Source organism: Rhinopithecus roxellana, chromosome 11 (genome assembly GCF_007565055.1).
Source record: "Rhinopithecus roxellana isolate Shanxi Qingling chromosome 11, ASM756505v1, whole genome shotgun sequence".
Taxonomy (NCBI): Eukaryota; Metazoa; Chordata; class Mammalia; order Primates; family Cercopithecidae; genus Rhinopithecus; species Rhinopithecus roxellana.
In genome coordinates this window covers 138,918,309-138,938,001 of record NC_044559.1, presented here as the reverse complement: position 1 = coordinate 138,938,001, position 19,693 = coordinate 138,918,309, and the positions used below count along the sequence as shown (strand labels likewise).

General features: G+C 43.0%; 1 protein-coding gene across 8 annotated transcripts; it reads left to right on the top strand.

The window, feature by feature from the left end:
- Window positions 1–556: 556 nt before the first annotated feature.
- ZNF239 (zinc finger protein 239) lies at window positions 557–19,419 on the top strand. 8 transcript variants are annotated; one of them, XM_010376141.2, is made up of 4 exons: window positions 563–635; window positions 1,521–1,561; window positions 7,180–7,301; window positions 17,591–19,419. In XM_010376141.2, the coding sequence occupies exon 4, from the start codon at window positions 17,683–17,685 to the stop codon at window positions 19,057–19,059; it is 1,377 nt and encodes a 458-aa protein (XP_010374443.1). In that variant the 5' UTR covers window positions 563–635; window positions 1,521–1,561; window positions 7,180–7,301; window positions 17,591–17,682; the 3' UTR covers window positions 19,060–19,419. The 8 variants fall into 8 exon arrangements, with proteins under 8 accessions (XP_030797256.1, XP_010374443.1, XP_010374445.1 ...); XM_010376143.2 differs by having other exon boundaries at window positions 7,180–7,305; XM_030941395.1 differs by having other exon boundaries at window positions 1,064–1,561.
- Window positions 19,420–19,693: the final 274 nt, after the last annotated feature.

The following is a 19,693-nucleotide window of genomic DNA, read 5'->3' as shown; positions in this document are numbered from 1 at the left end:
ATTTAAAATTGCAAAGTACACCCCCAGCCCTACACACTCACACCCCGCCCAGCTCTATGTTTTCCGTACCACCTCATGACACACACGACGCCATGTATTCACTGTATTTATGGATTGCTTGTTTCCCCCACTAGAATAGGGCAGTGACTTTTGTGCAAGCATCTTGAACAGCTCCTGGTACACAGTTGGCTCTCAAATAATATCTGTTAAATGGATGACCTTCAGAGGTGAGATGGAAGATGCCGAATAGCAAATATTCACTTCAGAATGTTTTGAAAGGTAAAGATGAAATTATGGGTATTTACGTCCTTTTCCCCCAATAGTATTTTAACAAATGAAAAACACCTTAATAGGTATTCCCAAAATAATTCTTCTGAGTTTGTAATAAAAAACGAGGAGTAGGACTTGAATACACATATCGCTGACTCAAACATGGTCCCCCCGCCAGACCCCACCCCCGGCCAAGCATCGCGCTCCGTAGAGCGCAGAGCGCAGAGCGCAGAGCTCCGCGGCCCGCGCCGGAAGTGGGCGTGGCTCGCCCGCGGCTTGCTGGGACTTGTATTTCGGTGCCCTAGGCGCGCGAGCCGGCAGCATCCGGAATGCGGCCCCTGCAGGTGTGGGGTTCCACGTGGGAGGTGAGACTGGCCGGGCTTTCCCGGCCGCTGACAGAGGCGTTCAGGGGTCAGGAAATGGGTTTGCCGCGGGGAAGGCGCTGGGCCGGCGAGCCGCGGAAGCCGGGAGGGCGGCGATGGTAGGGCACGCGACCAGCGGAGGCGCGGCCCGCGGCGGCACGTGTGTCCCGGCGCCGCATTTCCAAGCTGCTGCGCCCCCGGAGCCTGGCTGCGGCCACAGCGAAGGCTGTCGGGCCCTGCAGCTGAGCGGCCGAGCCTCCGATGGCCCCTCCTCCCGCCTGGCGGAGCTCTGGCCTGGGCCGGCTGGGGGCTTCGTGGTTGGCCACGCCGGCCTTTTCCTCGCCTGTGACGGGCGTGATTGCAGGGGGTTTTCGGTGAACGTTAGGCGACGGAGGGGGGCTCCTGTAAGAGACTGAGGTTTCTGTCCGCAGCACTGCCTTCGCTGAAAAGAGCTTGCATCTGAGCCCCCGCACCGCAGGAACGAGCCAGGCTCCTGAGAATGAGATCGTTGAAGGCGTCTTGGGCAACCGAAACCCATCCCGAGAAGCGGTCATATAACCCGAGAGCTCCTCCTCTTAACTAGAACTTTAGGACAGAGATCGGCAAAGTCTGAGGAAATGGGCACGGCTTAGAGCTGCCGGCGGCTGCGGAATTTACTTAGCTTCTTGGTTTTTTGGGGGGAAGACTTGGCTTGTTTAATCGAAAGCCCTGTGGAGAGAGATGAAGATGGTGACAGAAAATGCGTCACCTCTCACCTCATGGAGGGAGTGCTAGTGGAAGGGTTGACTGAAGAAGCGTCAGAGGCAGGAGCTGGGTAACTTTTTCCCTGCAGTCTTGCTGGACTTGATTTTCATGGCTTTTTCTCTTTCTCTAACTCTGCCTTTCCAGGAATCCATCCCCACTGGGAGTAAGAAATGACCAAGGTCCGGGTGAGTTGGCGTTCCATTTCTCCTAAAATGCCATCTCTCTGAAATGTCCCTGTGCCTTGTGTTATTTTCTTTATTGTCAGGCCCCCAGTACGGTATTTTATAGCTATGGATATAGGGACATTAAGATACTAAGGACATGTAGCTAGCAGATGATGTCACCAGGGTCTGCAAAGATAGTTTTCACTGGCCCCTCCTACCCAAGAATTTATTCCACTCCTCAGAGCAGTGTTCTGTGCCCTCGTGGGGAGCGTCTGGAAGCCTACCTTTTCCTGCCAGACATTTCACTCACGTTGAAAGTCATTCCAAGCTATTCCATACTCATCCCAGTGCTAAGTGGTCTCAGCAAAACAGAATGATAAACCACGGTGCTTTTCTTCAAGGAGCTTACCATTTTGATTAGCATATTATATTACCTGTACACAAAAAATATGCATATTAATAGTGATAATTTGTTAACTATGAAAGAGTCAAAAACGAGGAAATTCGTTAAATGGCAGCACAGTGTTTACAAAATCACTCTAGAAATGCTTTTCAACCAGACTATGCATCAGAAGTCTCTGTGGTGTTTTTTTAAGAACTAAGCTTCCTTCTCTCTTCCAGACCTAGTGAAAGGAGAGTTTCACTCCTTTTTTATTCTTTTGATCTTTGTACATCCAAAGGTTTATTGTGAAATACTCTCTATACACTTGATATAAGTGTCTCTAGGGTAGGTAAAATGAGTCATTCATCCTTTATACTCAGGTTGATTTGTTCTCTTTCACTAGCATGTCTACATATTTAACTGTCCCAATAAACTTTAAATTACCAAGTCATACTTTTTTAAAGAGAGTTCTCATTTGTCTCCGTAAAACCATCTGTAGGAGGTTACCTCAAAATTAACCCTTAGGCTCCCAGGGTATTTGAGATGGTCAGCCTTCACGTGGAATCCCACAGTGTTTGAGATGGTCAGCCCTCTCTTTGCCCTGTCCTGGCACTTTATGGTGGAGAGCTCTAACTCGGCTAACTCTGAGAGAGCCGAAGGAAAGTGCCTTGTCCTTTGTTGCAGAGAGCAGCGGGCCAGAAATAAACCCCGTGTTTTCTAACTTCAGGCTGTTCTTTCTCCGTTAACTAAACAGATCATCACACCAGAAATTATTTGAATAAAATATCATACTGCGTTTTAAGGAAAAAAAAATGTTTTTTAACACTACCAGCAAAGGCCATCTTTTTGCTTGGCAAATACAGCCCTCACACACGAGCTCTTAGAAAAATCTGTTTAGAGGACAGTAAGCTGCCTTGAGGTACTGAGAGCATGGCTTCTCTGTGCCCTGAAAAGTAATTGAGGACTTGAAGGGAGACTAACCTGAGTAGAATCAATACATTTTCCTTCCTTCACTTCTGCCTGCTCCCTAATGGTTAATTATTCACTGCCGCTGCAACTGGGGATTGCTAGTTTGGTAAATTTTGAGATTCTGGTGTGTCTTACACAATAACTTTTTTAATTTAAAGAAAGGACTTCATTCCAATCACTGTGTGTTTTCCATAGAAAACATTGTCCTTAGGTCTGCTGAAAGGCGGGAGTCTTAGTTAACCCTGCCCTTCCTCTGTGACATTGGGTAAATCACTTCACCCTTATGAACTTTGTTTTTTTCATCTGTAAACTGAGGGTCTGTCTTTAAGTTTTCTTTTAGTTGTATTATTGTATTATTATTCATTTAAATTGAATGTGAATTTATATTTATCTTGCAGATTCCAAGTCAATTGTGGTAGTTGCTGGGGATTTAAAGATGAGTTGAGGCCAGGCATGGTGGCTCACACCTGTAATCCCAGTACTTTGAGAGGCTGAGTGGGGAGGATCACCTGAGGTCAGGAGTTTGAGACCAGCCTGGCCAACATAGTGAAACCTCATCTCTACTAAAAATACAAAAAATTAGCTGGTCATAGTTGATGCCTGTAATCCCAGCTACTCAGGAGGCTGAGGCAGGAGAATCTCTTGAACCCAGGAGGTAGGGGTTGTGGTGAGCTGAGATCATGCCACTGCACTCCAACCTGGGCAACAGAGTGAGACTCTGCGTCAAACGACAAAGATGAGTTGAGTGTGGCACCTATCCTTCAGAATCTTACAGCCAACTTGGGAGACAGACTTAATAGCTATAGTAGAGGGATGTGAAAGATGCTATGAGATCTCAGAGGAGGAGAATTCTAACTCATCCTCATGCTTCAGAAAGAGGCTATTGTCCTAAGACTGAAAGCTCCAAAATGGATGGGAGAACTCAATAAGTTAGGGCTTATGATAGAAAGGACTGTGCTAGACTCAAGTATGATGTGTTGAATGACTCCAGGTAATCTAGTGTGCCTCTTCCTGCTTTTCCACTTCAAAGTAAATTGTTAGATACAGCAGAGAGGGGCTCTGGAAAGAAGTGGAAGGCCATGTGATGGCATATATGTAGTTCTAAGGAGGTTGACATTTATCTGATAGAAACAGGAAACGATTGATCTTGTGACCTTCCTCTTTGGTTGGCTTTTAGAATATCGAGTCTGCTCTCTCCACTGTAAGCAGGAGCACAGCCTTGGAGTGACTCCTTAGTGCCACTGATACCTGGGAAGACTGTTGATTATTCAGTGTTTCAGTCCCAGCTTTGACTTGCTTTAACAGGAGCACTATATCCTTTCCTTTTCTCCCTTCCCTTGTCACAATGATTCCTCTCATTTGGTCTACTCCTGTCATTTTTTTTTTTTACCTACCGCAAAGTTAACAGTCCACCAACATATCCTTTCCCTTCTCAGAATGGAATCCCGCCTGCCATTTTATCTTCAGGACCTTAAAAAATTAATAACTCTGATTGTCTAACCTAGGGACTGAAAGATGACAAAAATTGTACTACGAAGAATTGGTAAGGAGTTATTGTAGCCTAGGTAAGGAAAAAAAAAAAAAATAAGGGTCTTACTAAGACTGGCAGTGGAAATAGAAAAGAGGTAACACATTGGAGGGAAATGTAGGAGGCACAATTGACAGGATCTGACATGGTTTGAATGTTGTTGAGATAGAGAAGGAAGATTAGACAATCCAGATGACTGGATGGAAGACAGATAAAAAATAAGGGAGAGAAAACGTAATTGGTGGGCTTGCATCTCTGAAGATAGAAGAAGGGATTTGATCTAGAATGCACAGGAAGAGATTAGCCTTAAACAGAAAGACATTTTTTTTTCTCTGTGGTCTGAAGAGAAGGTCTGGTTGGGAAGAGCAGCCAGCCCACTTGCTTTTAATATGCCGTGGGTCATGCCTTGCTAAAGGATGTGGTGATGGAATGTGAAGGCAGCAATCTTTGCTTCTGGTTGTTTGTCCCACCTTTACTCCAGGGCTTGAGGCTCCTTTTCCAGCCCTCTTCCTCAGAGTGGAGACCAGTGACCTTGAACAGAAAGCTTGGGAGACAGCACCCATCCTTACCTTCATCTTTACCCCCATCCTTCCCCACTGGTGACGAGTCGGATGAGTCATACCACCCCTGCAGGGCAGGCCCAAGGAAGGAGTAAGTGGTGCCTCTTTAGCCTCAGGCCGAAGCTGGCTTAGCTGATCAAATTTATGAGACAGCCTTTATGACTTTTTATATATTCTATCACTTTACTTTTGAAATTGTGCCTTAGAGAGTGGTGCCAGCCCATGCACGGTGCAGATATAAGTACTGAAATTGAGAGCTTGAAAAACAAAAACAAAAAACTTCACCACATGTAGTTTAAGAAGCATTGCTTCATCAGACAGAGCCCTGAAGGGAACCAGATTTGCTGACGTTGACTGAAAAAATATTTGGACTCCCTTTATATGCCAGGCCCTGCTTGAGGTCTTGGAGATGCAGTCATGAACAAATGAGGCAGCCTCTCTGTTCGTGGGGAACTTAAATCTCAGCAGGGAGAGACAGTAAATAAGAAAGCAAGTGAATAAATAAGAAAATAAGGTAAGGCGTAAGTCATAAGAAGAAATAAATTAAACTAGGAAAATGATAGATACAGGGTGCGCCAGTGGATTAGATGGTCAGTGACATGCTTTCTGAAGAGGCAACGGTTGGACTGAAAGCTGAATGATGAGGAATGGAGAGGGAAGCTAGCACAAAAGCTACAATGAGTTTGATGCGGTTCAAGGGCCTGCTGGGTCACTGGTGCTGAATATGATCATAAGAGAGGCCTAGGTTGGGAAGGTGACAGGAGAGCCTCACGGGCCAGGATGAAGAGTCTGGATTTTACTTCATGGCCACTGAAAAGCCTTTGGAGGGTTTCACGCTTGGCCTTGTTTTTGTTTTAAAAGATCACCTTGGCTGCCATGTGGAAAACTCATGTTTGGGGGAGCAAGAGTAGAGTCAGACCAAGAAGGAGGTTGGTGTGGGTGAGAGCAAGTGCTGCCTAGGCCTAGAGAGGTGACAGTGCAGGGCAGGGGAGCTGGGTGGATGCCGATATGCTTTAGAGATAAAGGAGGTAGGTGATGGGTGAGATGTGAGGATGAGAATGAAATGAATTCTTGGATTTGGTTTGAGCAATTGAGTGGTTCGTGTGGCTGTTTACTAAAATGGGGACGACTGGGGAAGAGCAGATGCTGATGGATATTGCTGGAGCAGGAGTTTTGTTAGGGCCTGTTCAGTTTTTTGTTTTGTTTTTTGTTTGTTTGTTCGACTCACTGCAACCTCCGCTTCCCGGGTTCAAGAGATCCTTCCACCTCAGCCTCCTAAGTAGCTGGGACTACAGGCATGCACCACCACACCTGGTTAATTTTTGTATTTTCAGTAGAGACAAGGTTTCACCATGTTGGCCAGGCTGGTCTTAAACTCCTGACCTCAAGTGATCCACCCACCTCAGCCTCCCCAAATGCTAGGATTACAGGCATGAGCCACTGTGCCCAGCCAGGGCCTGTTAAGTTTTAAGCACCTTTAGACGTCCCAGTGTAGACATTAAAAGGTAGAAAGTTGGAGTCTGGAAGTGAGGTAAGAGGTAAGGGCTGGAAATAAATATTTGGCAGTAAATGGTATTTTAAGTCAAGGGATCGCTCAGGAGAGTGTTTTATGGCTGTGTGTATATGTACTATTTTATTTTCCCAGTAATGTTCAACTACTTAGTTTATAAGCGGAAGAACAGAAAGCATAGGAAGTGATTTTTAAAGTGTAGGATATTAGAGAGATTAATATGTTAAGAGTAGAGGAGTCCAGGTAGTGGACTAGTCCCAATTATGGTTATTACAGTTTGATGAAATGTGGCTGAGATCATTGGCACTGTGGAGATTAAGAAATGTGAGGTCAGAGTGTTGGGTAAATTGTTCCTGCGAGAGTTAAGGTTGTCAGGATAATGGTGGGAATGGGGTGAAGATGACAATTCAGAAATGACACAAGAAGACAGTGACACGGAAAGATTCAGTAGCTGAGGACTTGAGTGTAGACATGTTGTGGGCAGGAAGGAAATGATTTGGATGGAAGCAGCCAATTAAGTGAGAAAGGAAAGATTTTCCAACAAAACTTGACTTAGCTCACTTAGATCCCCTGAGCTGCAAACTTCTTCTATGCCTTTCTTACCTTTTCCAGTGCTACTGACTTCACCCCCCTTCCAGGGCATTTGTGCAGATGGTTGTTTGTTGAGGAGGAATGTGCTTTATGTTTTAGGAACCAGTTACATTCAAGGATGCCTCTGTGGCCTTCACCGAGGAGAAGTGAGGCCACCTGGACTCTGCTCCCAGGAAGCTGTGCAGAGCTGTAATGCTGGGAACTACAGGAACTTGGTCTTGGTGGGTAAGGACATGTGAACTTGGACACCTGCCCATTGGCATCTTTGTTTCCCACTTCCTTTTTGACACAAAAGGATATTTTCTGACGATTCTAAGCAGCTAAAGAACTTGGTAAGAATTGGAGAATAGTGATTTTACTGGGTTGTCTCAAAAACCATACCTGTTCCATCCTTTATAAGCCAGAGGTGGGACTGATTTTGCTTTCTGCACAATCACCCAATCCCTGTGAGTTTCTGAAATGTGATCTCTCAGATGGAACAAGATAAAGATTATATAATAGCAAGTGAACCCCAAAGAGCACCAGGCATCATGGCAAGTTATAAGCCAGGCTAATCCACAACAGAGGAGTCCCTTTTTCAATGTTCCAGGAGTTATCTGATGTCTTGCAGTCTGTGTCGAAAGCAGGGACTTCTGGGATGTTTCCTATGTGCTACTGTTTTACCTGATCTATTCACTTACTTCCCTTCTACCTCTGCAGGAGGTTGTGGTCTTTCCCAGTAATGGTCACTTGCTTCTCTGTACTCTTGCCTTTCCCCACATTTCCCCCACATTGGTCTTGTGCCATCTTTGCTTGGACTTTATTTTTCATTGAATGTCCTCCCCTGCCTTGCAATATCGTTTCCATTATTTCTTTTCTTACACATTCAGGAATTCATCCCTCTCCCCTCCCAAAATTAATCAAAACTCGTGGTGAGACACTCTCATACCCTACAAATAAATAAAACACTTTTTTGGTTTTTTTGAGCAGGAGTCAACCTCTTTCGCCCAGGCTGGAGGCTGGAGTGCAGTGGCACGATCTCGGCTCACTGCAACCTCCACCTCCCAGGTTCAAGTGATTCTCCTGCCTTAGCCTCTGGAGTGGCTGGGCTTACAGGCATGAGCCACCACACCCAGCCAGACAAAACACTTTTTGACTGCCTGAATCAAGGAGCCTTAAACATTTTCAAATGCAGTAATTCATTTTTTAGATATCTATTCTAAGGCAATCATGAGTAATTTTAACCAAAAATTGTGAACAAAATATTCATTATAGAAATATTTAAAATAGTGAAAAAAATATTTACCCCCTAAATGTATCACAGGGATTGGTCAGGCAAATTATCATGGATCACAGAAAAGTATGTAGCCATTAAGAAATAGATTGATAAAGAATTTTAATTAGATAGGGAGATGAATGTATACCTACTAGGTTGAACCATGTGAAATTGCCATTTTATAGCCAAAAGCAGCCTTTCTACAAAAAACACTGATAAGTGACTGGGCACGGTGGCTCATGCCTGTAATCCCAGCACCTTGGGAGGCTGAGGCGGGCAGATGGCTTGAGCTCATGAGTTTGAGACCAGCCTGGGCAACACAGCGAAACCCTGTCTCTGCAAAATATACAAAAATTAGCCGGATGTGATGGCAGTTACCTGTAATCCCAGCTATTCAGGAGGCTGAGGTGGGAGGACCCCTTGAGCCGGGAAGGCAGAGTTGTAGTGAGCCGAGATGACACTACTGCACTCCTGCCCTAGTGACCGTTAGACCCTGTCTTAAAAAAAAAAAAAAATGTGCCATCATGTTAGCTTTCAGGGCTTTTTCCTCCCTCAGTCCACAGTGGGGCCCTGGTTCTCTTCCCTCAGTAGCTGTGGTCTTTCAGTTTCTATTTTCAGCTGATCCTGGGGAGTAAAGAGAATGCTACAGGGCAAAGTCGTTACCTGCAGGTAGTGAACCAGGCCTTTCCACATTCTTAATATAAACCTAGTGCCTGTGCTCTGTTCTTGTACCAAAATTGCCCACTTGTAGGTCACTACTGAACTTTTGTCTCTTTCAGAGTTTGTTTCTTTTTTAATGTTTCTTTCAGCATATTTACCATTATCAATTTTACTGATGGTTTCTTTAGTGTTGATCTTCTCTCAAAATTCTTTGTCACGCATGAAATCATAGTTTTTCTGTTTCCTCTGGCTTCTCTCTTAGTCCTTTTCTCTGCAGATTCTCTAGCTTCTTTCTTTTTGCTTTCTTTTTGAGATGGAGTCTCTTTCTGTCCCCCAGGCTGGAGTGCAGTGGCGTGATCTCGGCTCACTGCAACCTCCACCTCCCGGGTTCAAGCAATTCTCCTGCCTTAGACTCCCGAGTAGCTGGGACTACAGGCGCCCGCCTCCGTGCCCGGCTAATTTTTTATATTTTTAGTAGAGATGGGATTTCACCATGTTAGCCAGTCTGGTCTTGATCACCTGGCTTCTGTCTTTTTTCTCACTTGAAATCTCAAAGGGCTGTTTGGTTTTAAGTCACTACATCACCAGTGCTTCTCGGCCTTTTTCTTTATCATTACTCTCTCCCTGCCAAAAGGAGACAGATTTCTCCTTTAGAGAAATTAAGTATGAAGGAATAAGGTTTTGTTAGGTAGGATTGTTTTGTGAGTCCCAAACCAGCATAATATGTAAGATTTGTTTGGCCAGGCGTGGTGGCTTATGCCTATAATCCCAGCACTTTGGGAGGCCAAGGCGGGCCGATCACCTGAGGTCAGGAGTTCGAGACCAGCCTGGCCAACATGGCAAAACCCCGTCTCTACTAAAATTATAAAAATTAGCCGGGCGTGGTGGTGGGTGCCTGTAATCCCAGCTACTCAGGAGGCTGAGGCAGGAGAATTGCTTAAACTCGGGAGGTGGAGGTTGCAGTGAGCCAAGATCATGCCACTGCACTCCAGCCTGGGTGATGGAGTGAGACTCCATCTCAAAAAAAAATAAAATAAAAATATTTGTTGTGCCCCCTATGAACCAATTCTCACCCCTTGGAGACATTATTGTCCCTGAGAATGCATGGTATGTCCACTTATAGGAGGAACTGTTACACATTTAATGCTGTTCAACTCTCCTTTCTATTTTGATAAGCCTAAAATTATTTTCCTTTTTAAGTTCCCTTGTTGTATTCCCACTTTTGTCAGTATTAAAGTTGTTCCAGTCTCCTAGTTTAGAAATGGGCCATGACTGTATTCAGTTTCTCTTGGGCCAGGCATGGTGGCTTATGCCTGTAATCCCAGCACTTTGGGAGGCAGAGGCAGGAGGATCACTTGAACCCAGGAGCTGAAGACCAGCCTGGGCAACATGGCAAAACCCCCTCTACAAAAAATATAAAAAGTTAGCCGGGCCTGGTGGCACGTGCCTGTAGTCCCAGCTACTTGGGAGGCCAAGGTGGGAGGATCACCTAAGCCAAGGAGGTTGAGGCTTCAGTAAGCAAAAATCTCCAGGCTGCAGGCTGGGCAACAGAGTGGGACCCTGTCTCAAAAAAAAAAAGTTTCTCTCTTCTCGTCCTCAGTATCTAAAATCTCCCACCAATTCTTTTTTAACTTTAACTTATTTTAAGTTTATTAACACTCCTAGATCCCACAGATGTTGCCCTAAAATGAGTCTGTTTAATGCTTAAAATAGGGTAAAAATTAGTCAGATTGTTGCCATCGTTTTTCAAGCTCGAGTTAGATGTTGCAAGTACACTTGTCTCCTTTAAACATCATTTATGATGTCATTCTTTGAAGTATTACTATACAGTTGGTAAGTCCTATGAAGAATGGAACACTGCTCTGAGAGAACGAAGGCATGTGTTGGAATGAGGGTTGTGTATGTGTCTTAGGGAGAGCCTCTGAAGTGACATTAAACTGGGAGCTAAGGGATCAATAGTTTAAACAGGTGACTAGGGAGGGGAAGAACATTCCAGGCAAAGAGAACCACGCAAGAGGAGACCCAAAGACCTGGAAGGAGGAGTGTGGTAGACCACAGGGTGCATCTAAGAAGGACTGAGAAGAGGTGGTGGACACAGCCTAGCTCAGTTATGGCATTGAAGGCACTGGTAAAAAGTGGATTTATGACAAAAAAAATTAGCCAGGCGTGGTGGCACATGCCTGTAATCCCAGCTACTTGGGAGGCTGAGGTGGGAGAATCGCTTGAGCCCAGGAGGTGGGGGTTGCAGTGAGCTGAGATAGCGCCAGTGCACTCCAGCCTAGGAGACACTGTGTGACCCCATCTCAAAAAAAAAAAAAAAAAAAAAATTTTGAGTGGGCAGCCATTGGATCAGGGAATGGTGTTCTCTGATTGACCCAGTATCACTGTGACTGCTCTGTAGAGAGTGATTTACAGGTAGACAAAAGTGAAATAGGAGATGGGCTTCCAATTTCAAGCTCTGCTCTAGGTTTTCATTTTTATTGACATAAAATGGAACAAACTTGTTGAACATTTTTCTTTTTTGCAAGTAAGACATAAAAGTCTCAAAAACTCAACACAGTATAATGTGAAATCAAATCACTTTCTATGAACTCTATATTTATGTATGTACAAGTATATGCATTAAAATTTTATGAGATTACACTGTGCGTATTTTTAATTTGCTGTTTTATGCAGTATGTGTTAGAGTTTTTTCTGCCATGTTAACTCCCTATAAAAGGACCCCTTTTCTCATGTCAGTATTTTTTCCTAATGTTATACACTCATTCTCCATAGCATTTTTTTTTCTTCTTCTTTTAGACGACGTCTCACTCTGTAACCCAGGCTGGAGTGCAGTGGCACAATCTCGGCTCACTGTAAGCTCCACCTCCCAGGTTCAAGTGATTCTCCTGACTCAGCCTCCTGAGTAGCTGGGACTACAGGTGCCCGCTATCACGTCCTGCTATTTTTTTGTATATTTAGAAGACACTGGGTTTCACCGTGTTGACCAGGCTGATCTCGAACTCCTGACCTCAAGTAATCCACCCACCTCAGCCTCCCAAAGTGCTGGGATTACAGGCATGAGCCACCGTGCCTGGCCTCATTCTTCATATTATTTTAAACATTTTTTTAAAAGCTAACATCACACTTTCATTAAAATGGCACCTTTCATAAAATTCCTCCCCCATTCATTTTCACATACCTACAGTTTCTATAACCACTAGCCTACTTCCAAGTACTGTACGATATGGCTGTTGAAGCAATATCCTTTCAAATCCATTTAATCATTTCAGCCCATTTCATGATTTAACTGCTACAAACTGCCCTGTTTTTCTTTTGTCATTTTTCTTTTTCATTTTTGCCATTACTTTTGAAATGTGTAGACAAAGTGATACATTCACCTGGGTAAAACAAGTTGTATGGACAGCTCATAGTAAAAACGGTCCTGTTTCCTGACTCTGCTGCTCCATCAGCCACAATGTGGCTTCCAAAGGTACTCAGTTTTCATCTTTCTAGCTGTTCCATATTGGGTTTGTCTTCCTACTCCAGACGATATGTTTATACATAGTTACTCTTCTAAATAAACAATAAATGCATTCACATGGTTAAAAAATAAATATAAAAGATGCACAATGAAAAGTTTCTTTCATGTCTGTAGCTCTTGTCTATCCAGGTTCTGGTCATTGGCCTTTAAAAAGTGAGTAGTCTCGGCCGGGCGCAGTGGCTCAAGCCTGTAATCCCAGCACTTTGGGAGGCCGAGACGGGCGGATCACGAGGTCAGGAGATCGAGACCATCCTGGCTAACATGGTGAAACCCCGTCTCTACTAAAAATACAAAAAACTAGCCAGGCGAGGTGGCGGGCGCCTGTAGTCCCAGCTACTCGGGAGGCTGAGGCAGGAGAATGGCGTGAACCTGGGAGGCGGAGCTTGCAGTGAGCCGAGATTGCGCCACTGCACTCCAGTCTGGGCCACAGAGCGAGACTCCACCTCAAAAAAAAAAAAAAAAAAAAGTGAGTAGTCTCATGTAAATGTCATTTCACAAATTATGCCTGGAGATCTGAAGAGTAAAGCTCTAAGTTGGAATGTTGAGTGCATATATTTATGACATTAATTGATAATTGTCAAAATGTCCTTCATATCAGTTTACACTCACAAGTAATGTGTGTCTTCAGACTTCGGGTTTGTGCTAGTTTAACAGGTGGAAAATGGTACCTCAGTATCATTTAAATTTAGTGTATTGTGATATACTGTTATTTCTCCATTTATCAATATTTTGTAATTTCTGTTGACTTCCCCATATTATAGATGAGGATGTAGCTTTTTCATATTACCTCCCCAAATGCCTAGCCTCCCAAGAATGTTAAGAGTCATGTCAGTGATGAGTGCTTCCATTGCTTTGACTTTGTAATTAGTTGTTCACTATAGAGTCAAGTAGTACAATATGATTATAGCTCCTTTTTTGTTTTTTTATTTTTCCTCTGAAGCTAATACTTGCCTTTTAAAAATATATTTTATTTGGGGGGTTTTGACTCCATACTGTTATTGTAGAGTTTTGTTTATTTTTTTCTTTTATTTTTCAACTGTGGTTTTGGGGTTTGAGGGTTTTTGTTTTGTTTTGTATGTTGTAGAGAGAGGGTTTTGCCATGTTGCACACACTGGTATCAAACTCCTGAGGTCAAGCAATCACCTCGCCTCAACCTCCCAAAATGCTGGGATTACAGACATGAACCACCATGCCTGGCCTAATTTTGTATTTTATTGACATCTTGGCTTACTGTTATTTCTTGTAGCATGTATCCTTTTTCTTAAATTTTAAAAAATTTTCCTATAGCATATTCCTGAGTGATTGTTTTAGTAATTGAATCTTTTCATGTTTGAAAGAGTGTCTGTTTTTTCCTCTCTTTGAAACGGTTAATTGGCTGGTTAAAAATTATAATTTCACAATGACTTTTAACCCAAATCTTGAAGATATTGAAGATTTGCAATATTGCCAATTAGTTAGTTGTTCAATGTCAATATAATTCTCATTTATTTGCACATAACCTGGCTTTTCTGTTTGGAAGCTTTTAGCATTTTCTGGTTTTTTGTTGTTGTTGTTGTTTGTTTGTTTGTTTTTTCCTTGAAGTCCTTTAGTTCAGGGTCTTTTTACATACCATTTTTTAGCATTTATTGGGCCCTGAATTTTGCATTCTAGGAAACATTTTTTTGTTGTTATTTCTTTGATCATTTTCTCTCCATGTGTTCTATCTTCACTGTCCTCATGCAACTCCTTGGACATGAGCTTTTACTTTTTTTTTTTTTTTTTTTTTTTTTTGAGACGGAGTCTCGCTCTGTCACCCGGGCTGGAGTGCAGTGGTCGGATCTCAGCTCACTGCAAGCTCCGCCTCCCGGGTTTACACCATTCTCCTGCCTCAGCCTCCCGAGTAGCTGGGACTACAGGCGCCGCCACCTCGCCCGGCTAGTTTTTTGTATTTTTTAGTAGAGACGGGGTTTCACCGTGTTAGCCAGGATGGTCTCGATCTCCTGACCTCGTGATCCACCCGTCTCGGCCTCCCAAAGTGCTGGGATTACAGGCTTGAGCCACCGCGCCCGGCCTAGGGCTTTAACTTTTATCTTTCTATCTGTCTGTCTTTTCATATGCATTCTTGGAGAATTCCTCAATCTTCCATCTTAGCCGTGTGTTCATTTTACTATTTAACTCATCTAAATTGTAGGCCTTTGACTAAAACAGCCTGACACATATCTAGGAAACAAGTTACATAACCTATCATCATCTTCAGTCATTTTATTTAGAATTATTATTTTCATAGCAATATGTTTTTTTTTTTATTAGATTGTGTTTAAATATGATATCCACTCCAGTTTTTCTGGGATTTTAATTATGTACCTTTTAAATTCTGTCTCCTTATATATTTTTTCAAAATTCTTGTGTTCTCAGTATGATATTGGAGTGTGTCCTCAACCCATGCTTGACCCACTTTGGCATGCATGTGTGTTCTACTTTAGGGGATGCTTCTGCTGATTGGGCTAGGGAGGGAGGTAATAAGAATCCAGATGGTAGATGTTGTAGGCCTTTTTTTTCTCTCTTTTTTTTTTTTTCTTTTTTTTTTTTTTTTTTTTTTTGACAGTTGGCAGAGCTAAGTGAGGTTTTATTTTGGGAAAAATAAAAAATTTGAATTGTTTGTAGCTGTATGTGTGGGCAAGGGGGGCTACCCAGGTAGTAAACTCCCCCCATGAGTGGTCTAAGGGCTAGGGCTGAGCCTCAGGTGGGCCTCCTATTTTCCCTGTACTCCCCTGCACAGTGGTGTAGGCCATTTTTTAAGGCCACCTCTTTTGCCACTGAGTTATCGGGGGCATGCCCTGCTTCTTCATTTCCAGCCCTGGGCTATCTTCCTTGTCAGAACTCCCATTAAAAAGTTTAGCTTGAAGTTTTATCCTGGGCACTTATGTTGTCAGTTGCTTCTTTTTTGTTCCTCAATCCATCGGTCATTGTGTAGGTTCAGCATTACCTCAACCTCTGCTTCTCTGTTCAGTTCGGTTAACATTATTAGCAGTCTTTTTTTGGCAGATCATTTATTTTATTCTTGAGGCTTTATATGAGGCCACTGCTGCTAGCCATCCGATATTTCTATTTCTAAGAGGAAGAGGGTGGGCTGGGAGAGTGCTGCTAACAGCAAAAACTAGCACAGTTGTTAGGAATGCCTAAGTTGAATTAAGAAATGTCTTACTTTATCACTGTTTATTATTTTCTGAGACATAGACTCCAGAGAAATGTGGTCAGTGCTCCCTTACTTTGTAATAATTGATTCTGAGTTTGGTAATTGAATTTCTATGATTTCTTAAGATGTTTTACCCATGAAGAAGCCTTCTGTTATATATAATTTGAGCTGTACATTTTTCCTCTAGTTTCTCCATCACTCCTAATCCATCTGCTCTTTATCATTTAGGAGTTCCTCGATGTTTTTATTCTGATGATGTCAACCTTTCTGTTTTCCCAAGACTATTACGGATTTCTTGTCATTTCAGTGTAATATTAGGCTATTCACTCTAACTGTTGTAGTAAGTCTGGGGGAGGGTTTTGTTTTTGTTTTTGTTTTTGTTTTTTAATATACCAGTAAGTCTAAACTCTGTATTCCTAGCACAGTTCTCTCACAGGACTTCCAGACCTATATATATCTCACTGCTTACTGACCAGTACTGCAAGAATGTTCCACCAACATCACAGATTATACAAGGCAGATTTGAGTTTCTGCCCCCTTCCCTACTTCAGCCTCTTCCTCTTGCATTTCCTCTCTGATTATAGAGTACCACTGTACCCATTCACTCAGGCAGCAATCCCAAGGAACAGGCTTGGTACCTCCTTTCTCTTCTAGGTTTAATTTGTCATCACGTGATCTAAAATGAATTTCTCCCATTCTCTCCACAACCATCATCCTTACCATTTTTCTTATGATTTGCTATAGCAGCCATCTTGCTACCTAAAGTCTTACTTTCCAGTGGTGTTTATAGTCACAAAGTCAATCATTTCACTCTGAATTTAAATCCTTTAATAGTTTTCAATCCCTGCAGGGTTTAGCCCTAAGGTCCTTATTATTAGACACTAAGCCCTTTGCTCTGGCTCCTTACTTCCCCTCCGTGGCACATTCTTCACCACTCTTACCGTTTTTATCTCCTTCGTAAGAAGCCGCTTGTAGTTTTCTTTAACATGTCATATTTTCTCTCCACGTTTCACTTCTTTTTTTTTCTTTTTATTTCTTGTCATTTTCTCCCAGAAATCTTCCTAAACACTGGGGTCTGAATTGAGTGTTCCTCTTCTGTACTTTCCTAGCTGGTTATGCATACATCTCTTGTACTGTATTGTACTATACATTCATCTACACCACTCACTTAGTATTATCATTATTTGGTATGTTTGTCTTCCCAGGAAGCTTTAGTTTGTTAAGCAAAAGGATTTATATTTTCTTCCTTGTGTCCCCCACACCTATGAAAGCAGAATACCAATGAAATGCAAATTTACTTAAAGGAAAGTAGGCCAGGTATAGTGACTCATGCCTGTAATCCCAACACTTTGGGAGGCTGACGCGGATGCATCACTTGAGGCCAGGAGTTTGAGACCAGCCTGGTCAACATGGTAAAATCACATCTCTACTAAAAATACAAAAATTAGCTGGGCATGGTGGTGTGGGCCTATAATCCCAGTTACTTGGGAGGCTGAGGTGGGAAAATTGCTTGAACCTGGGAGGTGAAGTTTGCAGTGAGACCAGATCATGCCATTGCACTCTAGCCTGGGCAGTGGAGCAAGACTCTGTCTCAAAAAAAAAAAAAAAAAAAATGAAGTGAGATGAGATGAAATGTTACTGTTAGCAAGGATATAGGACTTATAGTCTTCTATAGGATTAGTTAGGGAAGACTTTCCTTGGCTATGCTTAAAAGCCAAGAGAAAATTTCTGTCTTGTACCCAGATACAAATGCACCCAACATTAACCCAAAGGACATGACTATAAGGACAAGCTGAACTTTTTCGTACTTACTAAGCCTTCAGGCCTTAGGCACTCTCACTTTGAAATCTTGAAGTCTACCCTTTGTTCTTACCACTGAATTCTCTCTGTTTCCTAGGAGACTTGAATGAAAATTCTGTGGAGAATCTTCAGCAGAAAGCACTTCAGGATCTGTTACATGAGCTTTCCTCCTGGCTAGTTTTGGAAGGCATGGCCAGTACAATTAGTGGAAGTCAGGATTGTATCGTGAATCATCAAGGGGAAGTGGATGGGGAGCCTGAACAAGACCTTTCCCCTTGTCAACAGTGGGGAGAAGCATCTTCTTGTATTTCCAGAAACAGGGACAGTGTGATGACTCTTCAAAGTGATTATTTCAAAAACAGTGAAAGTGAAACATATTTGCCTTTGAAAGTCCCAAGCCAAATAGACACACAATACTCTTCAGTGAAGTTCTGTAAGAATGAGCCTCAGGATCATCAGGAAAGCAAACATCTCTTTGTAACGGAAGAAAGCACTAAGAGAAAAGTGATAAAGGGGGAAAGTTTTTCAGAGAACCTTCAAGTTAAAATGGTGTCTGATGGAAAAGAACTGGCCTTGCCATTGTTAAATGGTGAGGCAACTTGCCAGAATGGCCAATTAAAAGAATCTTTGGATCCCATTAACTGTAACTGCAGAGACATTTATGGATGGAAATCACAGGTGGTCAGTTGTAGTCAGCAGAGAGCTCATACAGAGGAGAAACCCTGTGACCATAATAACTGTGGGAAAATACTTAACACCAGCCCAGATGGTCATCCATATGAGAAAATCCACACTGCAGAGAAACAATATGAATGTGGTCAGTGTGGTAAGAACTTCAGTCAAAGCTCAGAACTACTACTTCATCAGAGAGACCACACAGAAGAAAAACCCTACAAATGTGAACAGTGTGGGAAGGGCTTCACAAGGAGCTCGAGTCTGCTTATCCATCAGGCAGTCCACACAGATGAGAAGCCTTACAAGTGTGACAAGTGTGGGAAGGGCTTCACCAGGAGCTCAAGTCTGCTCATCCATCATGCTGTCCATACAGGCGAGAAACCTTATAAATGTGACAAGTGTGGGAAGGGCTTTAGTCAGAGCTCCAAACTACATATCCACCAGCGAGTCCACACTGGAGAAAAGCCCTATGAGTGTGGGGAGTGCGGTATGAGCTTCAGTCAGCGCTCAAACCTGCACATCCACCAGCGAGTACACACAGGAGAGAGGCCCTACAAGTGTGGTGAGTGTGGGAAGGGCTTCAGTCAGAGCTCGAACCTTCACATTCACCGGTGCATCCACACGGGAGAGAAGCCTTACCAATGCTATGAGTGTGGGAAGGGTTTCAGCCAGAGCTCGGATCTTCGCATCCATCTCAGAGTCCACACTGGGGAGAAGCCCTATCACTGTGGCAAGTGTGGGAAGGGATTTAGCCAGAGTTCCAAACTCCTCATCCACCAGAGAGTACACACTGGAGAGAAGCCCTATGAGTGCAGCAAGTGTGGGAAGGGCTTCAGCCAGAGCTCCAACCTTCACATCCACCAGCGGGTTCATAAGAAAGATCCTCGCTAAGTGACATTTGCCCGTTCAGGTCTTCACAGCACTCATACTGTAAAAACTGTTAAATATTTAGTATCACTCTTACCTTTATATTCTACAAAGGAGAGAGATGTAAGGATTATTTAGATGTGTTTCCTCACTGAAAAATCATTCATTCAAAGTATTTAAGTATCAAGCACTTTTTTATGCTGTACAATGAATGGATTGTTCTTATTTCTCAGATGGGTAGAGTAAAAGTGTCTGTACTTTACAGTTCAACTACATGTTCTACCCAGCATTTTAATGGCAAGAACTTTATATTTATTCTCAAGCAGGGCATGTTTTCCTTTGTTCACATTCTCTGAGAAATTGAAACTCTGTTTTCTCTTCAAATTATGTGATTTGTGTTTTTCATATTTCTTTCCAGTCCTGATTAGCCACCTCTAAACTATGATTGTACACTGTGTCCATTTTAGGCCAAGAGGGCAGTTGGAAATACAAGGGACATGGAAATCCTTGTGTTTATTGCAGACAGGTACAATAGTTTGTAGCCACACAACAAAAAGCTGGAAGAGAGTTACTCATGTAGTACATTCCCATATACCATTTTGATAGGAAGTTGAACAGCCCCTCCCAGGCAACTATTCAGGAACATAAGTAGTCCTTT